Source organism: Buceros rhinoceros, unplaced genomic scaffold (genome assembly GCF_000710305.1).
Source record: "Buceros rhinoceros silvestris isolate BGI_N320 unplaced genomic scaffold, ASM71030v1 scaffold1492, whole genome shotgun sequence".
NCBI classification, from domain to species: Eukaryota; Metazoa; Chordata; class Aves; order Bucerotiformes; family Bucerotidae; genus Buceros; species Buceros rhinoceros.
This window is the reverse complement of record NW_010400436.1, coordinates 3,653-26,653: the sequence shown is the minus strand read 5'-3', so window position 1 is coordinate 26,653 and position 23,001 is coordinate 3,653. Positions and strand designations below refer to the sequence as shown.

Below are 23,001 nucleotides of genomic sequence, written 5' to 3'. Positions count from 1 at the left end.
TTGTTTTTTAACTTTTTTTTTTTTTTTTTTTTTTTTTTTTTACAAAACCAGATATTCCTACTTGGGGTGGTATTCACTAGCAACTTACAATTGCAAGAGAAGTTTAATTCTCACTACGGTGCACACCAGCCTCAATTCTTACCATTGCCAGTGTGCAAACAGCTCTATACTGAAAAGCAAAGATCCTGGTGGGATGCCGTTCGTACTCTTATTCAGAGGAAAACAATGTAAGGCTTTTTCAGTTTGGAAATGTTTGACCAAGCCTTCAGGCAGCTTCTGCTGCAGCAGCTTGGATTGGTCGCAGTAGATTCTCATAAAGTTAAATTTATTTTTTGAAACATTTTGGAATTGAAGCTTTGTTGTAGTAGAGACTTGATACGCTTGAAAGATTTCTAAAAATGAAATTTTAATTTCTAACAATGCATACCTAAACTAGAGGCAGGTTAGGACTAAAACTGCAAACTATATTCATAAAGCAAATGGCATGTGAACAGATGAAGAATAGAGGATGCTAATCGAGGAATGTTTGTTCTGATATTCAGACCAGGAACAGCAGCAAAACTGAGGCTTATCGTACAGCATGGATTAAGTACTCTGCGAACACTGGAGAAGCATGGCCTTCAACCTGCCTTAATTATACACTGGGCAAAAAGCCTGCAAAAAACAGTAAGCTGAGATTATTTTAAAATATGTAGAAGTCAAGATGTGTTTTCTCTCACTCTCCAAACTATAAACAGATTGAGAAAGGGGTGGCGGGGTGTGGAATCAGATGAGAATGTACTATTGAGAACTGCTGTTTTTATTGTAGGGCACATTAGTTGCTCTGGTCACCCTATACAACTCCGTCAGCCTTGAACTAGTGTTATTTTCTATGTGTATCTTACTTTATATAGCTCTTAGGATAAACCTCCGAAGGTTTACTTATCTCAAGTGTCAGAGAAGCGCTCTTGGAAATTTTCAAGAGAACAAGATATGTATGAATAGCATAATGACTTGAATCTGTTGAAATAACATGTTTCTGTTCCCTCTCCTTCACCAGGGCATTAGCCTTAACTCCTTCTATGACCAGAAAGAATACATTGGACGAAGTGTCTACTACTGGAAGAAAGTTTTGCCTATGCTGGAAACTATCAAAAAGAAGAGGAGCATTCCTGAACCTACTGATCCTCTCTTCAAACACTTCCATAGTGTAGACATTCAGGTATGTGTGGATTAAGCTGAGACTGCAGTAAGAGAAGGTCTATGTGAAAAATGTGTATGGTTGTGGAATTTTTCTCTGCGTTGTACAACTAATGTTGTTACTACTGTAGAACCTTTAGTGATGAGATTTGGTATTATCAGTGTCTGATATGGGGGGAAAAATCTCTCCTTACAACTTTATTCTTACCTTTAAAACTGTGTATACGATTGGAAGATACTAAACATCCTTAGTACCAACTATCTTTAAAAGTGTTTTCCTTGTATTATATGAAAAAACTAGTAATAGTTTTATGAGTTGTCTTCCACTTTCTATGTAGGTCTTCCAGGTTGCAGCATATGAAGAAGAGGCATGTATAGCATTTGCAATGTTGGATGCAGTTGATGGCAAAACTGATGACGCTTTATTGGCATTTGAAGCTATTAAGAATGTGGTTTCATACTGGAATCTTGTCATGGTAAATTTATAAATTGTGTTACTGTCACAGAGAGGCAGTGTATAAAACAGACAGCAGTAGCTACCTGAAAACTGGATTTATTACAGTCAAAAATGTCTGGCATTCCAACAGACCAAAATTAATTACAAGTTTGCATGTCAGTTGGGAATATAATACTCTACAACAAATTCCTAAATACTAAGGAAAATCTTTAAGGAAGATGAACCAAAATGTGCGTACACTCACTCATACGAGGGAAAATCTCCCACTCAGTATCATCCAAACCAAGGAGTCACTCACTGAAGAGAGGGTGAGGGCTTACTCAATCCCAGGAGATATCCCTATCCAAGGGGATAAATCTTCTGACTGCAAAACCTGCTGCTTCAAGGAGGACCAGCTCATTTTGGTTCTGTGGCAGGGCTCCTTCTATACTCTAGTTGAATGTGAACTGTGGCCATTCTAATTAGTTGGAGGTAAGCACAAACAGAGGCAGACTCTGAAGCACCAGATAATAGCCCTGAGGCATCAGCCTGACCTCTAAGGTGCTTGTGCAAGCTCTGGCCTTTGTCAGGGTGGCTGCACCTGCTGCGGTTACCCTGAAATGCTTTGCTTAATTCATTTGCCTTCAGACTGATCCTAATTAACGCAAGTCCCTGATATCTCTAGATCTTGCAAAGAAAGGCAGAAGATATTGGAGCTGATGCCATGCCAGAGGAACAAGAAGAACGCAAAACCTATCTTCTTAAAAGCAAGCATTATCTAATGAAGATCATTGAGGAAAGCTCCTCAGATATGTCAGTAACTGAGAAAGTAAGTAATTCTTGCTTTAAAAACTTGTTTCAAGAAATGCAGTGGGTTTGGTTGCTGTTTCAAATGGAACTGATTGCATTTGTGTTCGCTTTTTTTTTAGACCAGGCTTTGCATTAAGGCAAGTTAAACTTGGTGCTCTGCTCAAGACAAATAAGCTTCTTAACACCAGCTGGTTGATAAACTCTGGGTAACTTCTGTAACCTACCAGGTCATGCAGAATTCATGTGTTCATGAAATTCACAGAATTTCTGTGGATGAAAGATGTAATGTAAAAAAGTAGCTTTTGCTACTTTTTATAGAGGGTTGATAGTTCGAAAAATTTAATGTTTATGTGTATTGTTTTCTTACATTAATCTTAACAAATCTGGAGCTTTGCTGATAAAACAGTATTTGTGTAATGAAAGCCTTGTGAACTCTTCAGCCAGAATTCTGAATGTAGTCTGTCTTGCTCTGAGGGAGAGTTGCAATCATGACTCATGTTTCAAATAACTTTCTAGCTGCCAGTGTCTATTGAAACTGTGAGAGAAATGCTGGATGCAGTGATCCAGCAACTTGGCGAGAACGATGAAGAGGGAAGTCCTGCCTTCAGAAATGGTCTGTCACGAGCTTTAGATTCAGAGATGAAACATTCCACTCCATCACCAGCGAAGTTCTCTCTTTCACCAACGAAGAGCTACAAGGTATATTAGCCAGCTGTTATTTCAGGGAGTTGTTGTGGTTGGAGAAAAATTCACAAGATTCAATGAACTTTTTCTTTTTCCTAGTTTTCTCCTAAAACTCCTCAGTGGGCAGAAGATCACAGATCTATTCTCCAAATGATCTGTCAGCAAGTGGAAGCTTTAAAGGTAAACAATTCTGTCGCCATATTCAGTGAAGAAAAGTTGGCCTTTTAGTTATCATAAGGATTTAGTGATAATAGTAGTCTAGGACTGTAGGTCAGCCCATGCTACTTAAATCAGTGGAATTATCTTCTGCAAACAGCCTAAATGGAGTGCAAGTGTAAATCTTTTTGCTTTAAAGCTCTTTTTTGGCACTTGTGGCCCAGAGGCAACCTCTCTAAGGACTGTATGCAGAAAGAATTCTGCTTTCATCAGTTTGGTTCTCATCCTCTTGGCTCTGGGATTTTTTATTTCTGGTTTTAGAATGCAGTCTTAATACTTCATACTCCATGGGCAGATCTTGGATGATTCTGTCAGTTAATTTGATTTATTTGATTTTATGTGGTGGGTTTGGTTTTTCTCGAGCTTGAACATGCTTTTAGATAGCGAATAATCCTTACTCTTTTGCTATGTTTTCTTATACAAATACCTGTGTATTCTATACTTATACTGTTGATTGGCACACTGTCTTGACAGAATGAAATGCAAGAAATGAAACTTAATAGCTCCAACTCAAATGCATCATCTCATCGGTGGCCTGCTGAAAGCTATGGAACAGATACAATGTCAGAGGGTTATCAGAGAGCACAAAATCTTCATGAAGCTCCACTAACAGGTAAGTTACTGCTGAATTTTTATCAAAATACTTAGCTAAACAAAGTAAGGTTTGAAAATAATGCAGGCATGTTCTAATGAGTCACAATTAAACACTGATTGCTGGGGAGATCTATTAAAAAAAACGAACAGGTATCAAGTATCAACTGTTTTACTCTTCCTTTTTAGTTGCTACCACTGGCCCATCTGTTTACTATAACCAGTCACCTGCCTATAACTCTCAGTATCTTCTCAGAACTGCTGCAACCAATGTAACACCAACAAAGGTGAGAACATATCTATCCCCTTAGGGTAGTTCCAATCCTCTACTGAAAATCACCACTGTTGATTTTGTACATAGTTGGATGTAGTTGCAGTTCCTTACGATATACTTAGTAAACTTGGACTACGAGGGATAAACTGGTAATTTTGCTTTCTGCTTGACTTTTGGGATGCGGGGTTTGGGAGAAAAGCCAGCAAAATATGTCTGTAATATGTTAGTACATGTTGCCTACAGGGTATGCCCAATAGCACTTAATTTTTTTTTTTTTCCCCCTCAGAGCAGTATGGCAGAAGGGAATGGGGTTTTCAAGGCTTTTTTTCATATAAAACAACCCAACCCACTCTTCTTGTGATGCTTTTTGAATGCCTGTTTTCAGATGACTTTCAAGTCTTAAACTAAACAGAATACATTAAAATTAGTTTAGATTTGAACTTGTATGAAAGTGTGCCCTGCTTCTAAGAGGAAATATTAGGTAGGCTTCAGCACAGTAAGACTTTGTCCTCTATGTTACCGTAATAAACAAAGCAATCGTTTCCTGCTTTTTCTTTAGGCTCCTGTCTATGGCATGAACCGACTTACACCTCAGCAACACATATATGCTTATCAACAACCAATGCATACACCACCTCTGCAAAATACTTCTGCTTGTATGTTTTCCCAAGAAATATATGGCACAGCTCTGCATTTTGATTCTTCTGCTACTGGACTCATTTCTCCTCGTGGGGGTGATGATTACTACAATTACAGTGTTCCACAGGCAAGCACAAATCCACCACTGCCTGAACCAGGCTATTTCACAAAGCCTTCAGTCGCGCCGCCAGCTTTAAAGCCTACAGAGTCAAAAGTGATAGAATTTTCAAAATCTAAATATGGACAGCCAGGAACAGCAGAAGGATCAAAACCAACTCTGCCAACACCAGCACAGTCAAGTCAGCCAACAACTTTTAAATTCAACACTAACTTCAAGTCTAATGATGGAGACTTTACCTTCTCTTCTCTTCAAGTTGCACCGCAGCCTCCTAATGCAGCTTTTAATAGCAGCGAAAGCCTCTTGGGCCTTCTAACATCTGATAAATCTTTACAGGATGATAGATATATCGAACAAAAACCAGTTAACGATCAGACAAATAGTCAAAGAAATATCTTCAGTTTTGGCAATAAACATATTCCAGGCATCCCTTTTAGAGAAAGCATGGGACAAAATACACACAAAAACATGAGTTTTGAGAAGAGTGATATGTTTAGTGTCCAGGAACCAAGCAAGCTTGCATTAACGACTTCAAATTCTGATTTGGCCAACAGAAGTCATGAAACAGAGGGAGGAAGCACCCATGGTGGAGATGAGGATGATGATGGTCCTCATTTTGATCCTGTGGTGCCACTCCCTGACAAGATTGAAGTAAAGACGGGTGAGGAAGATGAAGAAGAATTCTTCTGCAACAGAGCCAAGCTCTTTCGTTTTGATGCAGAATCTAAAGAATGGAAAGAAAGGGGTATTGGAAATGTGAAAATACTGAAACATAAAGTATCTGGGAAATTTCGTCTCTTAATGAGACGGGACCAAGTGCTGAAAATCTGTGCAAATCACTACATAAATACTGATATGAAATTAGCTCCAAATGCTGGATCAGATAAGTCATTTGTATGGCATGCTTTAGATTATGCAGATGAGTTGCCAAAACCAGAACAGCTTGCAATTAGATTTAAAACACCTGAGGAAGCAATGCTTTTCAAAAGTAAGTTTGAGGAGGCACAGAATATTTTAAAACACCTGGGATCAAATGTGGACACATCTGTGACTCAGAGTAGTGGGACTACAAGAGAAACAACAAATCAAGACATCAAGGAGCCTAGCAGATCCATTTCTGGGGCACTGAACTTTAGCTTTCAGTTCCCAAAAGATGGGATGAGCAGTGAGTCTGAGGGCAAAGGGAGCCTTACAGCTACATCAACTGCACCTGGCCCTACCAGTTTTTCATTTGGAAAGGAAGCCCTGCAAAACTATTCTCCTGGTAGGTTTGGGCAGCATCTCTTGAAGAAGGATCAGTGGGAGTGTAAAGTGTGTTTAGTTCCAAATGAAGTAACTGCAAAGAATTGTGTATCATGTCAAAATCCAAATCCAGGTATCTGGGAAACACCTTGCACCCAACTAACTGACTCTGCTACAAGTTTCAAAGCCAGCAGTAACACTGTGCCGGATACATTTGGATCTGCTTTTGCTAAAAAAGAAGGTCAGTGGGACTGCAGTGTCTGTTTAGTAAGAAATGAACCCACAGCCTCCAAGTGTGGTGCCTGCCAGAATCCAAACAAAACTAATACAGAGGTATCTGGTCAACAAAATTCCTCTAAACTTGGCCAAGCAATTGCTCCAAAGGGTCAAAATGACTTGGGAACTGCTTTTTCTAAAAAGGAAGGTCAGTGGGACTGCTCTGTATGCCTAGTCCACAATGAAGCAAAAGATGCGAACTGTCGTTCTTGCCAGAATCCTAACTCTCAAAGCCAACCAAATGTGCCTACTATACCTACTGCTCAGGCAACCCCTGCTCCCAAGTTTGGTTCCATTGCTGATGCAAGTAAGCTGCAGAAAAATGGATTTGAAGGGCTGTTTACTAAGAAGGAAGGGCAGTGGGATTGTAGTACTTGTCTTGTGAGGAATGAAGGTTCTTCATCAGCCTGTGTAGCCTGCCAAACACCAAATCCATCCAGTAAGCCTGCTGGTGATGCATCATCAACTCCTACTTTTGGCTTGAAAAGTAAATTATCTGAACCTGCTGGAGGACAGTCAGGAACAGGCTTTAAGTGTGATTTCTTAGAAAAGGGCTTTAAGTTTGGTCACACTGAGCAAGGCAAGACACCATCGTTTACATTCCAGATTCCTTCTGATACTGAAGCTAAGTCTGCAAAACAAGGATTTAGCTTTTCAATGCCAGTGCCTGCAGACGGTTTTAAATTTGGGGTACAGGAGTCTAGTAAAATTACCACTAAGAAAGATGAGCCATCCAAAGAGTGTACAACTGGGTTCTTAAAAAGCATTGATGAAAAAGACAAAAATGAAGTGCCATCAGACAGCAGAACTGCATTCCAGTTCCAAGAACCAGCAAACAAGGAGAAAGGCGACTTTGTTTTTGGGCAAAATAGCAGCACTTTGACTTTTGCCGAGCTTGCAAAAAGTACTCCTGGGGAAGGCTTTCAGTTTGGCAAGAAAGACCCTAACTTCAAAGGATTTTCAGGTGCATGCGAGAAGCTGTTTTCTTCACAGGATTCTAAAATGGATCAGAAAGCAAACACATCTGTTGACCTTGGTGAGAAAGATGATGATGTGTATAAGACAGAGGACAGTGATGATATCCATTTTGAACCTATAGTTCAGATGCCTGAAAAAGTAGAACCATTTACAGGAGAGGAAGATGAGAAAGTGTTATACTCCCAGAGAGTAAAGCTGTTCAGGTTTGATCCTGAAACAAGTCAGTGGAAAGAACGTGGAGTGGGCAACCTGAAGATTCTTAAAAATGAAGTTAATGGCAAAGTAAGAATATTAATGCGGCGTGAGCAGGTTCTGAAGGTGTGTGCAAATCACTGGATAACAACAACGATGAACCTGAAACAGTTGTCTGGCTCAGACAAAGCATGGATGTGGATGGCCAATGACTTCTCTGATGGTGATGCAAAGCTGGAGCATCTGGCAGCAAAATTCAAGACACCAGAGCAGGCTGAGGAGTTCAAACAGAAGTTCGAAGAATGTCAAAGGCTACTACTAGATATACCGCTACAGACGCCCCATAAACTTGTTGATACAGGTAGGACAGCTCAGCTTATACAGAAAGCAGAAGAAATGAAGTCTGACTTAAAAGATCTCAAAACATTTCTGACAGATGACAAAACTAAACTGTCAGAAGAGGAAAATGCAAGCTCTGTTTGTGCCAGCAGTACTTCTGATCTGGTTATAAAGCCACATGCTGAAAGTACTGGGCCTACTCTGGAATGGGATAACTATGACTTGCGTGAAGAAGCGTTGGATGATAGTGTAAGTAGTTCTGTATATGCATCACCTCTTGCAAGTAGCCCTGTAAGGAAAAATCTGTTTAGATTTGGAGAGTCTACCACAGGTTTTAGTTTCAGCTTTAAATCTGCCTTGAGCCCATCCAAATCTCCTGCCAAACAGAACCAGAGTAGAACGTCTGTAGGTACAGATGAAGATTCTGATGTTACTCAAGAAGAAGAGAGAGATGGGCAGTACTTTGAACCTGTGGTACCTCTGCCTGATCTCGTGGAAGTGACCAGTGGTGAGGAAAATGAGCAAGTTGTCTTCAGCCACAGAGCTAAGCTCTACAGATATGACAAAGACGCTAATCAGTGGAAAGAGAGAGGTATTGGGGATATCAAGATATTACAAAACTATGACAACAAACAAGTGCGTATAGTAATGAGAAGGGACCAGGTGCTAAAACTCTGTGCTAATCATAGAATAACACCAGATATGAATATGCAACAAATGAAAGGATCTGATAGAGCATGGGTATGGACTGCATGTGACTTTGCAGATGGGGAAAGGAAAGTAGAACTTCTGGCTGTGCGATTCAAGCTGCAAGATGTTGCAGACTCATTTAAGCAAATTTTTGATGAAGCAAAGCATGCCCAAGAGAGAGAGACACTGATAACACCCCTTTCTTCCCGTGCCAATACACCAAAGGAATCTCCATGTGGTAAAAATGCTGTAGCTGTGCTGGAAGAAACTACCAGAGAAAGAACTGACCTCAACCATGGTGATGATGCTTCTGATGTAACTGTAGAGGTCACAGAGGTGCCAAGCACTTCTGAAACACCAACAAAAACAGTGGTTTCTCCTCCAAAGTTTGTATTTGGATCTGAATCTGTCAAGAGCATTTTCAGTAATGAGAAGTCAAAGACATTCACTTTTGGAAATAGTTCAGCCACTGCGTCTCTCTTTGGCTTCAGCTTTAATCCTCCAAGAAAGAGTGAAGACCATACTCCAGTGTCTCAGAACACAGTGCAGAAAGAACAGGAAATCTCTGAACCACCGAAAAGCTCCACTGCTCCTCAGAAGCCTCTAGACAGCAAGGTAGACAACGTGCCTGCTTCAACACAAGATGGACCCTCTAACTTCTCATTTAGAATTCTGGAAAAAGGTGAGTGTCAATTGAACTAGTAATATATTCATCTGCATAATTTATGAAGCAGTCATCTTTACGCTGTTCATTCTTCTTTGTTGTTTCGATAATACATAGTTTCACTAATGTGAGTACCCAAGTCTTCACAAGTTTTCAAGACCTTTCAACTAAAGGAGTGAATTTTATGCCATCATATGTTCATATAAAAATTAAAGTGTGTGGTGCAGGATGGAGTTTTGATCAGCAAGAAAGGGGATTTCAGGTACGAGTTATAATTCTGTGTAGTGCTGTGCCTGGGTCTCCAAGCTGGAGTGCTTAAAGGAGCTGCGAATTCGCTTTTTGAGGTTTAAATAGATAGGTGAATTGGTAATGTAGGTACTGGGGCCTTTGCTCTTAGTGATAAAGTGTGAGAACAGCAAATGTACGTGTCAGCTAAAATTTTTAAACAGATGGGTATTCTAAAACTACTCTCTGTACATTTGTTTACTCTTAATTATTGTCCTCTTCAATTTCAGATGTGTAGCTTAAATAACAGTAGATGTTAGGCTCTTTCCTTAGCCTGAAAAGAGATAATGTGATCTCTTTGAAGGCTTCATGTGCTGCTTCCCCTCAGTGCAAGATTCTTTAATCAGATGGTAGCTTTTAATTTACATAATAGTCTCAGAATTTTGAAGACATACTGTCTGTTTATTAACTGAAGTATAATAAAGTGGCGTGGCAGAAGATGATAGCTGCAGTCTATTCACATGGGTTGGATAAGCTTGTGTAGAATTAACAGGTGAGACTTCCTACTGTGAAATATGACTGTGGAATGCTTCCAGTACATGGTTAAGTCTGTTTTACCCTTTTAAAATTCCAGGTGAACACTTATATCCACACAATTTATTTTTTTTTTTTAGGATTTAATTTTAGCCTTTTTAAATCTAATCCAATGGCCTTTTGGACAAGCACATCTTCCTTGCATCCTGATAGTAAAGGTATTTACATACCATGCTGAACATGTGATAAAAACACTTTAGCAGGCATGGACAGTAACCCAACCGTGGCAAAGCAGTTGGCTCAGTAATCCTTATGATTAACATGCATGCTGAAGAACAGCACTTAAAATCATGTGCCTGACTACTGTATTTGTCCAGTTGGAGAATCTCTGTAGCCCTTAGTATGTGCTAGCACAATTGATGGCCCTGTTTAAGCTTTTGGCTTCTATTTGCCTTGTTTTCTAAGGGTATCTGCCTTGCGCTTCTTCATTGCAGTTCTATGGAACACGTGCACTGGATCTCTAGAATTCCTGTTTTCCAAAGAAATTAAATTCTCCTTTTAGAGAATACACCTCTTGGTGCCTGAGGTCTTTGACCTCAGTGAAGTATGCTTGAAGATCTCAAGACAGGTTATCCAGTAAAAAGTGCCTGAATGTATTTAGCCTCTCTGTTGGAAAGGTTTTATCGGTTCCAGTATGTTAACTACTGCACTTTTAAAAACAAGGAGCATTCACGCATGGGAGAATCAACTCCTTAACTACTAGTTCTGCGTATGTAATTAATGTGTAATACAAAGTCCACCTTAGTTGGTCTGAAAAGTTTTGCTGAGTAACCAATTTGTTTACATTCAGAACCTGTAACCCAAACTGTTACAGCTTATATTTTGATTATATGTCATTATAAGATGTCTCTAACAGTGCTTTTTGCAAGAGTGCTTGCTGTAAGCCTATCCAATTCACAGAGTTCAACAGCATCTTAATTTTAAAAAACAAATTTTTATTGTTGTCTGCACAAGATAGTCTTCTGATGTTAGTGTCTTACATTAATTAAAAATGTCAAAATGTCATGCCAAACACTATTTTCCCAAAATTATATTTCTAGGGAAGGTGTTCTTACTCAAATACTGAACTGCTGTTCTGTATTGATCTAAAGTCAACTCTTCTGTGGTTTTAGGCATCCCTGTGCACGGACTTAATTAACAATTCAGTTCTCTTTTCATCAGTGTCCATGATATGAAATGATTAAGCAACCTGCACCAAGGCATATGTGCAAGAACTTCTGCTATCTCAAATTGATCCTCTTTTTATATTGGGGGTGTGTGAGGGTGGATGTGTGTGTATTTAAACAAAACAAAAAAACAAACCCAATGAGCAAAATATGCCTTTGCTAGAAGTCCTTTCCAAATGAAGTTCTCAAGCCTACCCAATGGAGATAGAATCCGAGGCTTTCTCATGGCAAATGTCTTTCCAGGAGCAGCTTCTGAGTTGTGCTACAGCAAAACTCAAAAGAAATTTAACCATATACTAACAATGTTCTGTGGGGATTTCTTTCCCCAAGTAGAACATTCAAATATCACAAACCCAGCACTCTTTTAAGAATATATTGTATGTGTGCATGGCTTCTTGTTTTCGTGGCTGCCTGTGAAGATGTATTTAAGTGGTGTGCAGCATTTTTCAGTAAGAAAAGTTAACTGTCTTGTGGGGAGAGTGAGTAGAAACTCACTTAACTGAACCAGTGAACATCTTGCTCAGTATTCTGAGGACAAATACCTATTGTAAACTTAATCTTTATTGAACCCTTTTGTCATTGAGGAATGTTTGGAACACTAGAATCTTAATCCAGTGTTTGATAGATGAGATTCATGGAGAACTTTATGGCTTAACCTGAAGTGGTTTTTTAAATGTGTTTCTCTTATTCAGCTACTTCGCACAAATGGTACTGAAAGAGACTGCATGATAATTCTTTGGGAATGATGTCTGTTGAATATGATGGGCTGTATCATCTGTTGGCAGGGTCTTCTAGCTAGCTTTATATTGCTCAGGTTAAAGGAAGCTCATGCTTTTACCATCTACTGACTTTGGAAGATTTTTTTGTTGTTGAAGATACATTTTTGAAAAATCTCTAATCCTAAGGAAAGCTGATTTTTGCTGCAATCTTTAAAGGCTGCAAGGCTAAATACTCCATGCTCAAATCTCCGTGGTGAACATGGTGCAAAGTTACTGAGTCTGGTTGAGACACTTGCTTTTAACTAGGCTGAGAGAATAAACCTCAGGTTAATATGCAGGATACCTGCATATCTTCATAACATGGTGCTAGATGTACCCCTGATTCTTAAATCAGCTAGGGTTAGTGAGGTTTTTTAATAAGATGCTGAGAAAATACATGAAAACATCTACAGCCTGCTGTCATGGTATGAATTTAGAAATTTACTGTTCAGGAATGTTATCCTACATTTACTTCTTGCAGGCTTAGAGCAATGTTGATCTAAAACAAGTGAGCAAAAAGGATTACTCTACAAGGCTGTATGTGCTGGTAATGGGCTTGAGCCATACTCTGGTATATAAATGTTTGAAGTAATCAACTTTTAATCAAAGGGGAGTCAAGGCAGAGGCTAGGGAGGGAATACTTTGAGAAAAGATGTAAACTTGAGCTAGTACTTTGAATCTTGCTTTTACTGCTCTTAATCCACTGAAAGATGCTAGTGTGAGGCCTGGGCATTGCCAGAGCAATGATGGGAGGGGAGCTGCTCCAGAGCTGGCCCTCACTGCATAGTAGCTTTTGCTGAGGTAGGGAAATGCTGGCAGCTGTGACAGGAGAGGCTGACCAGGTCTGGGTGTTGCTGGAGCACCTGTGGCCACCCCTATGCCTTTAGAAAGTGGCCTGGGAAGCCCTGGTGAACAGAGCCGGCAAAGAGGCTGAGGCAGGTAACTGACAGTTTGTGTGGCAGTTTGCACAGAAGGGCACGCAGGAAGGGTGTAGTCACCCTGCCGGCTCAGAAGGAGCTCAGCTATGGTCTCCACCTGGCAGAAGGCCTTGTTCTCTGTTCTCACCAGAATGGATGTGGCAGTGGACTTCTGTAAGGACTTTGACACAGTCCCCCGCAACATCCTTCTCTCTGAATTGGAGAGATATGAATGAGATGGGTGGACTGCTTGGTGGATGAGGAATTGGTTGGATGGTCATGTCCAGAGGGTAGGGGTCAATAGCTTGATGTCCAGATGGAGATTGGTGTCAAGTGGTGTCCCTCCACGCTCTGTTATTGAGACCAGCACTGCTTAATATCTTCATCAGTGCCACAGACAGTGGGACTGAGTGCACCCTCAGCAAGTTTGCAGGTGACATCAAGCTGAGTGGTGCAGCTGATGTGCCAGAGGACTGGGATGTCACCCGGAGGGACCTGGACAAGCTTGAGATGTGGGCATGTGTGGACCTCATGAGGTTCAACTGGGCCAAGTTCAAGGTCCTGCACCTGGGTCAGGGCAACCCCCAGTATCAATACAGACTGGGAGATGATGTGATTGAGAGCAGCCCTGCAGAGAAGGATTTGGGGCTACTGGTGTATGAGAGGCTGGACATGAACCAACAGTGTCTGACTGTGTCTTGGGCTGCATCCAAAGAAGTGTGGCCAGCTGGTCAAGGGAAGTGATTTTCCCCCTGTCCTCTGCCTTGGTGAGACCTCACCTGGAGTACTGCATCCAGCTCTGGAATGTCCAGTACAGTAAAGATGTGAAGCTGTTGGAGCAGGTCCAGAGGAGGGCCACAAAAATGACCACAGAGATGGAGCATCTCCTTTATGAGGAGAGGTTGAGGAAATTGGGGTTGTTCAGCCTGGAGAAGAGAAGGCTCTGGGGTCACCTTATTGCAGCCCTTCCAGTACTTTAAAGGGGGCTTATAAGAAAGATAGGAAGGGACTTGTTATCAGTGAGTGCAGTAATAGGGTGAGGGGTTATGGTTTTAATCTAAAAAAAGGTAAATTCAGACTAGATACAAGAAAGAAACTTTTTACAATCAGAGTGGTGAAACACTGGCACAGTTGCCCAGAGAGCTGGTACATGCCCCATTGCTGGAAACACTCATGGTCAGGCTGGATGGGGCTCTGAGCAACCTGATCTAGTTGAAGACATCCCTGTTCCTTGCAGGGGAGATTGGATTTTAAAGGTCCTTCCAACCCAAAACAGTCTGTGATTTATGAAAACTATTTTTTTAAAGAAGAGATTTATTTTAGTGTGTTGGAGGATCAAGGAGCATGTCTCTAAACATTACACTTCTGTCATTGTCTCCTTTCGCTATGATGAATATTAAATGGTATGAGCAAGAAAATTGGTTCCTCAGGAGTAGTAGTCTGGGTCCTGGCTAAAGATTTAGTTCCCACTGGCTATGTTGTGCCACAGTCTTATAAAATATTTTCTGATGAAAACAACAGTGAGCTTGTGAGAGTACCCTTGAAATTCTGCTGACTAGTTCAACTCAAGCCTGCAGAATGTTAATAAATAGTTTGACTTACTAAAGCAGTCAAGTAGTTCTTAGAAACTGTGGGTAGTTCTTAGTCGGTGTGTGGATATCGATGTGCTTATGGGCTAATTCTCATAGGTAGTTAACAAATTTGTTTCTCACATCTTTACCCCCAAACTCCCCTTCTCTAAACAACACTAAAAACCAACTCAAAGAATATATGATGCTTAAATTGCTATATCCTCCCTTTCTGGACATGGAATGGACAACTTAATGTTGAAGGAGAGAGGATGAAAAGCTGCATCATAAAACTGATAGTAGTATTTGTCCTGGCTGGAAAAGCTGGTTAGGCTGAAATCAATATTTTTTGCTGTTCAACAAGGTGAAACTGAAAATTACTTACCTCTGTAATAATAAAAGTTCCAGCAAGAGCTATTACGGTAAATTGAGACTAGCTTAATAAAAAGCTCAGATTTCCCATAGGTAATCAGAAATAAGTTCTGTTCAGTTACTGTTTAATATTTTTTAGAACTTAAAGCACTTTTAAGCAATGGAATAGGACATGTTGCTGTAGACCATGTCACTTTCTTTTTTCAGGCCCGAAGTTTGCCTCTCTGCCTCTAGCTAGCACCCGTATCTGTCTTCCATAGTCAAATTTTGTTTGAGGCTTGTTTAAATAATTCTTGTAACAATGTAAAGATGCAGGCTTGTGTCTGTTATGGTACTTGAATTCCAGAGGCAATAGAACTAGATGTAGTTGGGCATGCAGGTTAGAATTTTTAACAAGGTGCTCTGTCCTAGTATCCTGTAACTTTGATTTTAGCTTTCTGTGGATCAATAGAAAATACTCGGGCTCCAAATGTATTTCTGACTGCCACAGAGTTAATTCAGTTCTGTAGTAATTGCAGCGCGGGGTTGATGTTATTTCCTCTTCTGAAATTATTCCATTTTAATGGTTTGTTTAATTTACATAAAAAGCTGAGAAGACAACAATGCCAAAAGGAGATCCTCCATCCGATGATATTATAATAGTTTATGAGGTGACACCTACTCCTGAACAGAGAGCTCTTGCTGACTTTCTCAAGCTACCTTCAACGTTTTTCTGTTACAAGAATAAGCCTGGATATCTGAGCGACGAGGATGATGGTAAGGAGTGCCAAAGTTGATCTTTGTGTTGTCTTTTGTGAGGAAAGCATGTAATATGCTGTGCTGGTGCAGCCCCACTTCAAGGTCTGTGTGCAGTTTTGAGTGCCTCAATGTGAGAAGGACATCAGATTATTAAAATGTGTCCAGAGGAGTGTAACCAAGATGGTGGAAGGCCTTTGAGGGTCAGACTTAGAAGGAGCGACAGAGGTCACTTGTTTAGTTCAGCCTGGACAAGAGAAGGCTGAGGGGTGACCTTATCACAGTCTACAGTTTCTTCAAGGTAGGCAGCAGAGGAGGAGGTGGTGCTGATCTCCTCTCTGATGACCAATGATAGGACACTTAAGAAATAGAACGAAGCTGTCAGGGGAAGTTCAGATTGGACATTAGGAAGAGGCTTTTCACCGAGAGAGCGGTTTGTCACTGGAACCCGCTCCCCAGGAAAGTGATCACAGCACCAAGCCTGTCAGAGTTCAGGATGTGTCTGGACAATGCACTTAGTCATCTGGTTTAGTTTTAGGTAGTCCTATCAGGAGCAGGGAGCTGGACTTGATAACCCGTACGTATCCCTCCCAACCTGAGATTTTCTCTGACTCTACGAATGCTATCAGAACCATTAGACTCTCGAATATTTTTTTTTTTTTTGACTAATGGGAAATAATCCTGTCATCTGAGTGAACATCTTTAGCCATAAGGAAGGACTTCAAGTTGGAATAGTACAACTGAGTCCCAGGAATGACTCAAGGGAATTTGTATTGGTGTCTGTGGGTGTTGAGACTCCTGTTGCCAATGTAGTTGGTTAGGTAAGGCTAAATAACTGGATACTTGAACCTAGTCTAATTTAAGCAAGAGGCTTACTTTAACTATTTTTAGAGACAAATACATGGCAGTCTTTAGCGAAAATTAACATGCCCAGGTTCCCTAAATGCTAGACTAATACCTTATGTTTCTTCTAAAGCAAATTCCCAGTACTAAAGCTGGTCGTATTTTATATCAAATGTTATTGCATGCAACTAAATTACTATTAATTTATTCATTAGCAGAGGTGTTAAGTGGAAGTTCTGAAGCATTGTCTTCAAGAGAAAATGGGAGAAGACAAGTCCCCTCCCACTAATAATAACTGAGTTTGCTACTTTTTTATGTAAAAGACCCTTAGTTTCCCTTCCCAATTCCATTTAGTGGTACTCTTAGTAAAATCACTCAGTAAGAAATGTGTTTGCTGAAAACAAAACCTGTGCCATGCAGCTGTAACGATCTAGGCTGAGAAAAGTGTCAGTAGCACACCAAAGCACATGTATGTGGATTAGGAAGAGAAAGCTTACTTGCTTTGTAAAATGTAAGCAGAAATTACACATGCTTGCTAGGCTGGGGAGTATGAAGGGCTTAGGAGACTTTTCTAAGCACTTACGCTTCTTTCCTGTGTTTAAGATGAAGACTATGAAACAGCTGTTAAGAAACTTAATGGAAGACTGTATCCCAGTGATTCAGAAGAGAAGAAGAAACTGCAAGATCCTGTAAAAGGTGTGTCTTAAAATGCTTAAAATTTCTTACATACTGAAACATAAGCTCTAAATCGGAAGGACACATGGGCACTGAGATTAATTTTATGTTTCCTGAGAGAGTTGTTTTTTTTTAGAAGCACTGATGCTGGGAGGAGAAAAGCAGCGTGTCAAAATACAGCTTTAAGTTTAGCATGTCAAAATGTTAGTTGGCAGTAAAGCAGTACCCAAATGAGAAAAGTACATTTCAGGTGGCTTTTAAAAAAGAACATGAAAGTGTCTTCCTATCTTGAGCCCCTTCTGAATATGTACTGTACAGGCAAAAGACATCTACATCTGTGACTACTTGTTACTTCTGCAGATAGTCAGTTTAAGCTTATGAGTTAATATTGTTCAAAGACCAAATTTTTTTTTTTAGTAAAAATACAAGCATAGAAGATTGAATTAGCTGCTTATGTTTATGTGTACTTTGGTTGTGCCTCAGACTTCAGTGCTGCATAACTGAAAATCTGGGTAGATACTCGTAGAAGTGAAGTTTGGGGTTCTTTCAGGGTATCTGCTAGGAAGATGTATATATGGAGCCATCTGAAATACGACCTGGTGTTGAAGGAAGCTGTTAGTCGTGGCAGCTGCAAGATTGAGTTGATCGTCATGGCATGGATATTATCTGATAGCAATAGAAAATCAAGTATGATAAATTTCCAATTCTAGTCACCCCAAGTGGAGTTAAGTTAGTCTTCACTTCTGCTGTTTAAACAGAAATACTATTTAAAAAACTCAACGTCTTCCTTCAAGTTTCTCTGGCTATTATGAGGTTACTTGACAAGGTAGGTGCCAAAAGTTACTTCAGTATTTATTTAGCTGCCTTCCCAACTGTTTCTCTCTAACTTTTATTCTTTGCAGCAGGCATCACAGGAAAAAGTGAATTCAACAATGAAAGGGAATGTGCTACTATTTGGGAAAAGAAACCAACTCCTGAGGAGGAGGCTAAAGCAGAACCTCTGCAGGTTCCTTCTGCATCTGTCTGTGGTGTCAGCAGTGATACTGAGGATGACAGTCCAGCAGATGTTAAGACAGAAGTTAAAATTCAAGAAACAGAAGTAAGAACTAAAACTTTACTAAAATTTCTTTGTCGTTAAACTTGTACTATTACTTCATATACGCGTGTGAGACTTTACATGGTTTTCACCTCATGCAAACTAAAACATCCAGCGAGGAAAAACTGCTTGACTCTTGCCTCGAGTCTTTCCCGACACTAAAATAGAAGCTTATGTCTTAAGTTCCTTGGGAACAGAAAGGAGGTACAGTGGTTCTCATAAACTGCTCTGGCTGGTAAAATCACTCCTAATGTCTGTATATATAAAGACTAATATTTTTTTTGAAAGTGTACTTCAGAGGTTCTTCAGTCTCTTGTCAAGTTAATGACCTTGTGTATTAACTGTAGTGAAAAACTTCATCAAGCTTATAACAACAGTTTTTCTTGGTGTTCTTTTTTTCCCCGAAATTACTGTTCTTAGTCTCCCGATGAGGTGGTTTGAGTACTGGGCTCTTCTAGCTTATTTGCTTATTACTTTCCTTTTTTGATTAATCACAGGAGAATGAGGTTACAAGCTCAGCTGACGTAGCCTGTACCAGTAAGGAAGAAGAACCTGTTCCATCAGCCAGTGAGGTGGCAGTAATTGGACAGTCAGTTACCAGCAATGAAGAATCAGATTCCACCACAGAAACTGTGCATGTATCACAGACTTCAGGAACTGATGACAAACCTGTAGACTTGTCAACTAAAAAAAGTGATTCAGACTGTTCAGAGTCAACACAAGGTAAGGTCAGGGTATGTTCTGGGTTTTTTTGTAAAGACGGAGCTATGCCTTTCTGTAGATTAGTTTAGATAAAGTAGTTGCTGCCTTGGAGGGAAGTAGTACCAATACTGAGTTAGATGCATAAGAACCAGTCTAGTAAAAAAATGACTGGGGATTAAAATAATTATGTACGTTTAATTCTGGTGTGTTCAAAGGCACTACTAGAGAGCACGATTAGTGTCTGCTGTATAATTTATGTATGATATACTTTCTTCCATTAGTTTACAATTAAGTACTGCATGAACACTTACTAAAGCTCTGTAGATTTGCACAGAAGTAGCATGCTGAAATAAACTCACACAGCCTTGAGCCCTGTTTTTTAAACCATAATAAATAGCTGTCATTATGATAAGTGTCATGCAAATGTTAAATTTATTGGAAGGTAAAAACACCATAGAGGCTTCTCCAGTTTATTGTTGTGAGTACACAATATTAAATGCATTTTCTTTAAGAAACCAGAGAAGAACTTTTACCTTTCCCCTCTTATTTAATAGGGAACAGAGTCATCTCATTTGGTTTCAGCAGTACTTCAGGCTTGTCATTTGCAGATCTGGCTTCCAGAAGCCCTGGAGACTTTGCTTTTGGTTTGAAAGGTGAGTTAAACTGGTCTCTGAGACAGATACTTAGCTGGACTTCTGCTTCATACAGTGTACTGTGTTTGCACCAGATTTCTATTGATTGATCAGGTAACAACAGATATTTTGCAAGTTTTTGACAGGAAGGAAAAAAAGCTACGCAAAGTTTAAAATTTAACTCTCTTAATTGTAGATAAAAACTTCAAATGGGCGAATACAGGAGCAGCTGTGTTTGGAGAGACAGCTCGTAAAGCAGATGAAGATGAAGGTGGTAGTGATGATGAGGTGGTACATAGTGATGATATCCATTTTGAGCCCATTGTATCCTTACCAGAGGTAAGGTGACTTCTGGAATATAGAACAAGATTAAGATAAGCATATTTGCTAACACAGGAAGGTTTTTAAAAAATGCTTGGCCTAACTAACTTTGCTTTCTGTGTTTTGTGCTTTGTTCTGTATTTCTTGCCCTGCCTGTGTAAAAACACATGCTTTAAATCCCAGTACAGCTTAGCACTGTGGAAGTCTCTGGTTTAGCATCAGCTAAAACCTTCAATGTTCATTTCATTATTCCTTGACTGAGTGTTCATCAGTATGCAAACTCGTACACTTAACTTGTAAAAGCTAAAGCTGATTCATTATAGCAGAGTTGAAACCAAGGTGGGGGAACTGAATAACTGTTAGTGGCAATACAGTTCAGCTCTGACTTTGTATCAATGACTTGTAGATTCTGTTCTGTGAAAGCTAAGCCACCTTAAAGCTTTTACTCTTAAGCTAGGCAAGAGATTTCTAGACTCACTAAGCAGTAAAGATGTAGTACAATTACCTCACCTGAAGGCTAAGGGAACTAATTTTGTGACGTGGAACAAAACCACCAACCACCAGAGATGAAACCACAACTAACTACAATTTATTGCAAGAAAAAAGTGTTCATACAGTTCACGCAGAAGTTCAGATGCCACCAGTGTTTGCTTCCAATGAGCTACAGACCAGCAGCAAAATGAAGCATGGGCAGTACTACTACAAGGGTCACTTAAGCTTTTAGGTTTAAAGGCGGGGATAAAAGGGGAGGATACGCAGCGCATGTTCATTCGCCAGTAAAAGTGAGCGCACTCAACCTCGAAGTATCTCTGGTAGATATCCCTTGCCACAGGGAGGATCTTGTGTCACAGATCTGCTTTTCTGAGGAGGACTCAAAATGGGCTCTGGCAGGACTTCGTTTGTACCCAAGTCGGATCGAAGCTTGTGGTCGTCATATAGGGTAACACACCGGAAGCCTCTTTGGACCATGATGCCCTGTTGGCTGAGAGCCTGTCCATCAACTAAAGGGGCCTCACCTGTCAACTGAGGCGTATACATGACAGTGGTGATGAGGCAGCGCTGTGTCTCAGCCAACAAGGGGTTTCTAGTGTTGTCAGGGTGGATGCACATGCCCGACTCATCTTTGTTAGTCTGAACGTAAGTTGCTTTTCAAGATGCAGGAGAACTGTTGGTTTTAAAGGTAGCTTTATAACTTGCTGAGTGAGGCTTCACACAGCTGTTCATGTCTTGATTTGGTATTGAGCCGGTCTGCTTAACCATTTCAAACTTTTCTGATGTTATGGTCTTATCGTCTGGCTTTCCTACATAATTCAATTATTGATTAGTAAAATTATGAAGCAAAACTCATGAAGCACAAATGAACAGTAGGCAGTGTCCTTTAATTTGAACAGCAAATCTGATAGAGTTTGTAATATGCCTTCAACCCCCTTATTCAAAATTTGGTGTGCCTTTGCTTATCTGTTTGTCATAATATGACTCCTATGATTTTCTGTCTTCCCTTATTTCCTGCTTCTCTTTGAGTCTCATTTCTCTCTCCACATGTAGTTGTTCCTCACATATTTCTCCAGTTCTCTCAAGTGTTCCTTATCTTCGGGAAATGTGTTAACTAAGGATGGTTAGAGGCCATTAATATGCATACATAAAGTAAGGAGGATATATGGCTGTCAGGGCTCAGTTTATTATAATTGGTTGGCATTTATTCGGTTCAAATGCAAATAGCAAGTTCTTTAACAATGTTCAAAAGCAATGCCTGGAATGGTAATAGTACTATACCTTTACTCTCAGTGTGCGCATTGTTCAGCAAACCTGAAACTCAATAGTAGTTTTGTTTTATAAACAAAAAACTGCAAACAGACACTCACAAAACCCCACCAAACTAACCAACCAAAAATAACCTCTCCCAAAGCAGAGACCAATGCCCACCAAAGCTGTATGGAACATGGCAAAGTAGTATTGCAGTGTTACACTAAATCTCAAACAGCAGAAATTGTTGGGCTCTTATATTTTGAAAAGGCAAAATATTTTCCTCCTTTTGGTGTGTGAATGTGGTATTGGAGAAAGGAACACATTGATTTTCCATTGTAATATGTCAGAATCATCACAAATATATGTAATATTATTTAACACCATTGGTGACAGCAGCTTCCAGGGAAATCACGGATACTCTACTATGCTGTTTTTAGGTGGAGGTAAAATCTGGAGAAGAAGATGAAGAAATTATCTTCAAAGAGAGGGCAAAACTTTACAGATGGGACAGGGATGCTACTCAGTGGAAGGAGCGTGGTGTTGGGGAGATAAAAATCCTCTTCCATACGCAGAAGAAATACTATAGAGTCCTAATGAGAAGAGACCAAGTTCTTAAAGTCTGTGCAAACCACATCATCACCAAAGAAATGAACTTAGTGCCCTCAGATACGTCAAACAATGCTTTAATTTGGGTAGCCACAGATTATGCTGGTGAGTTTGTCACATGGTTTTTGGTTTTGATTTTTTTTTTCTAGGTGGTCTGTCATTTCTGTGGCTTTGTTTTTCTCTGGAGAATTATTTAAGACAAAAGCTATTTGTTTCTGACTATACCAACTAGAACTAAAGAAATCTGTTCTTGGATTTATTTTTAGATGGTGAAGGAAAAGTAGAACAACTTGCAGTCAGATTTAAAACCCAAGAAATGGCTAAATCTTTCAAGACGAGGTTTGAAGAATGCCAGCTAAGCTTGTCAGAACTACAGAAGGGACACTTATCCCTGGCAGCAGGACTGTCAAAGGACACCAACCCCATTGTGTATTTTGAAGTTTCGGCTAATGATGAACCTTTAGGACACATAACCATGGAGCTGTTTTCAAATATTGTCCCTCGAACTGCTGAAAATTTCAGGGCCCTCTGCACAGGAGAGAAAGGATTTGGGTTCAAGAACTCCCACTTTCACAGAATAGTCACTGACTTCGTGTGTCAGGTAAGCATAAGAGGAAGACTCTTCATTGAGAGATGGAGATGGCACTTGAAAAAAATCACCTATGCGTGGCAGCACATTCTTGTTGGCAGCATGAATCCAGCATGCAAGATACTCTC

General features: G+C 40.0%; 1 protein-coding gene across 1 annotated transcript in view; it reads left to right on the top strand.

The window, feature by feature from the left end:
* The window catches only part of RANBP2 (RAN binding protein 2), a gene marked incomplete at its 5' end in the record, with an annotated part of 33,994 nt that overhangs the window by 8,269 nt on the left and 2,724 nt on the right, over positions 1-23,001 (top strand). Inside the window, 18 exons of the mRNA XM_010131834.1 lie at positions 52-227; positions 543-666; positions 1,040-1,201; positions 1,518-1,655; positions 2,301-2,444; positions 2,942-3,124; positions 3,209-3,289; positions 3,800-3,938; positions 4,106-4,203; positions 4,750-9,346; positions 15,517-15,684; positions 17,110-17,202; positions 18,087-18,280; positions 18,775-19,000; positions 19,534-19,632; positions 19,808-19,950; positions 22,116-22,389; positions 22,551-22,885. Coding sequence (XP_010130136.1) covers positions 52-227; positions 543-666; positions 1,040-1,201; positions 1,518-1,655; positions 2,301-2,444; positions 2,942-3,124; positions 3,209-3,289; positions 3,800-3,938; positions 4,106-4,203; positions 4,750-9,346; positions 15,517-15,684; positions 17,110-17,202; positions 18,087-18,280; positions 18,775-19,000; positions 19,534-19,632; positions 19,808-19,950; positions 22,116-22,389; positions 22,551-22,885 — 7,374 coding nt within the window. The remainder of the gene's footprint in view (positions 1-51; positions 228-542; positions 667-1,039; positions 1,202-1,517; positions 1,656-2,300; positions 2,445-2,941; positions 3,125-3,208; positions 3,290-3,799; positions 3,939-4,105; positions 4,204-4,749; positions 9,347-15,516; positions 15,685-17,109; positions 17,203-18,086; positions 18,281-18,774; positions 19,001-19,533; positions 19,633-19,807; positions 19,951-22,115; positions 22,390-22,550; positions 22,886-23,001) is intronic.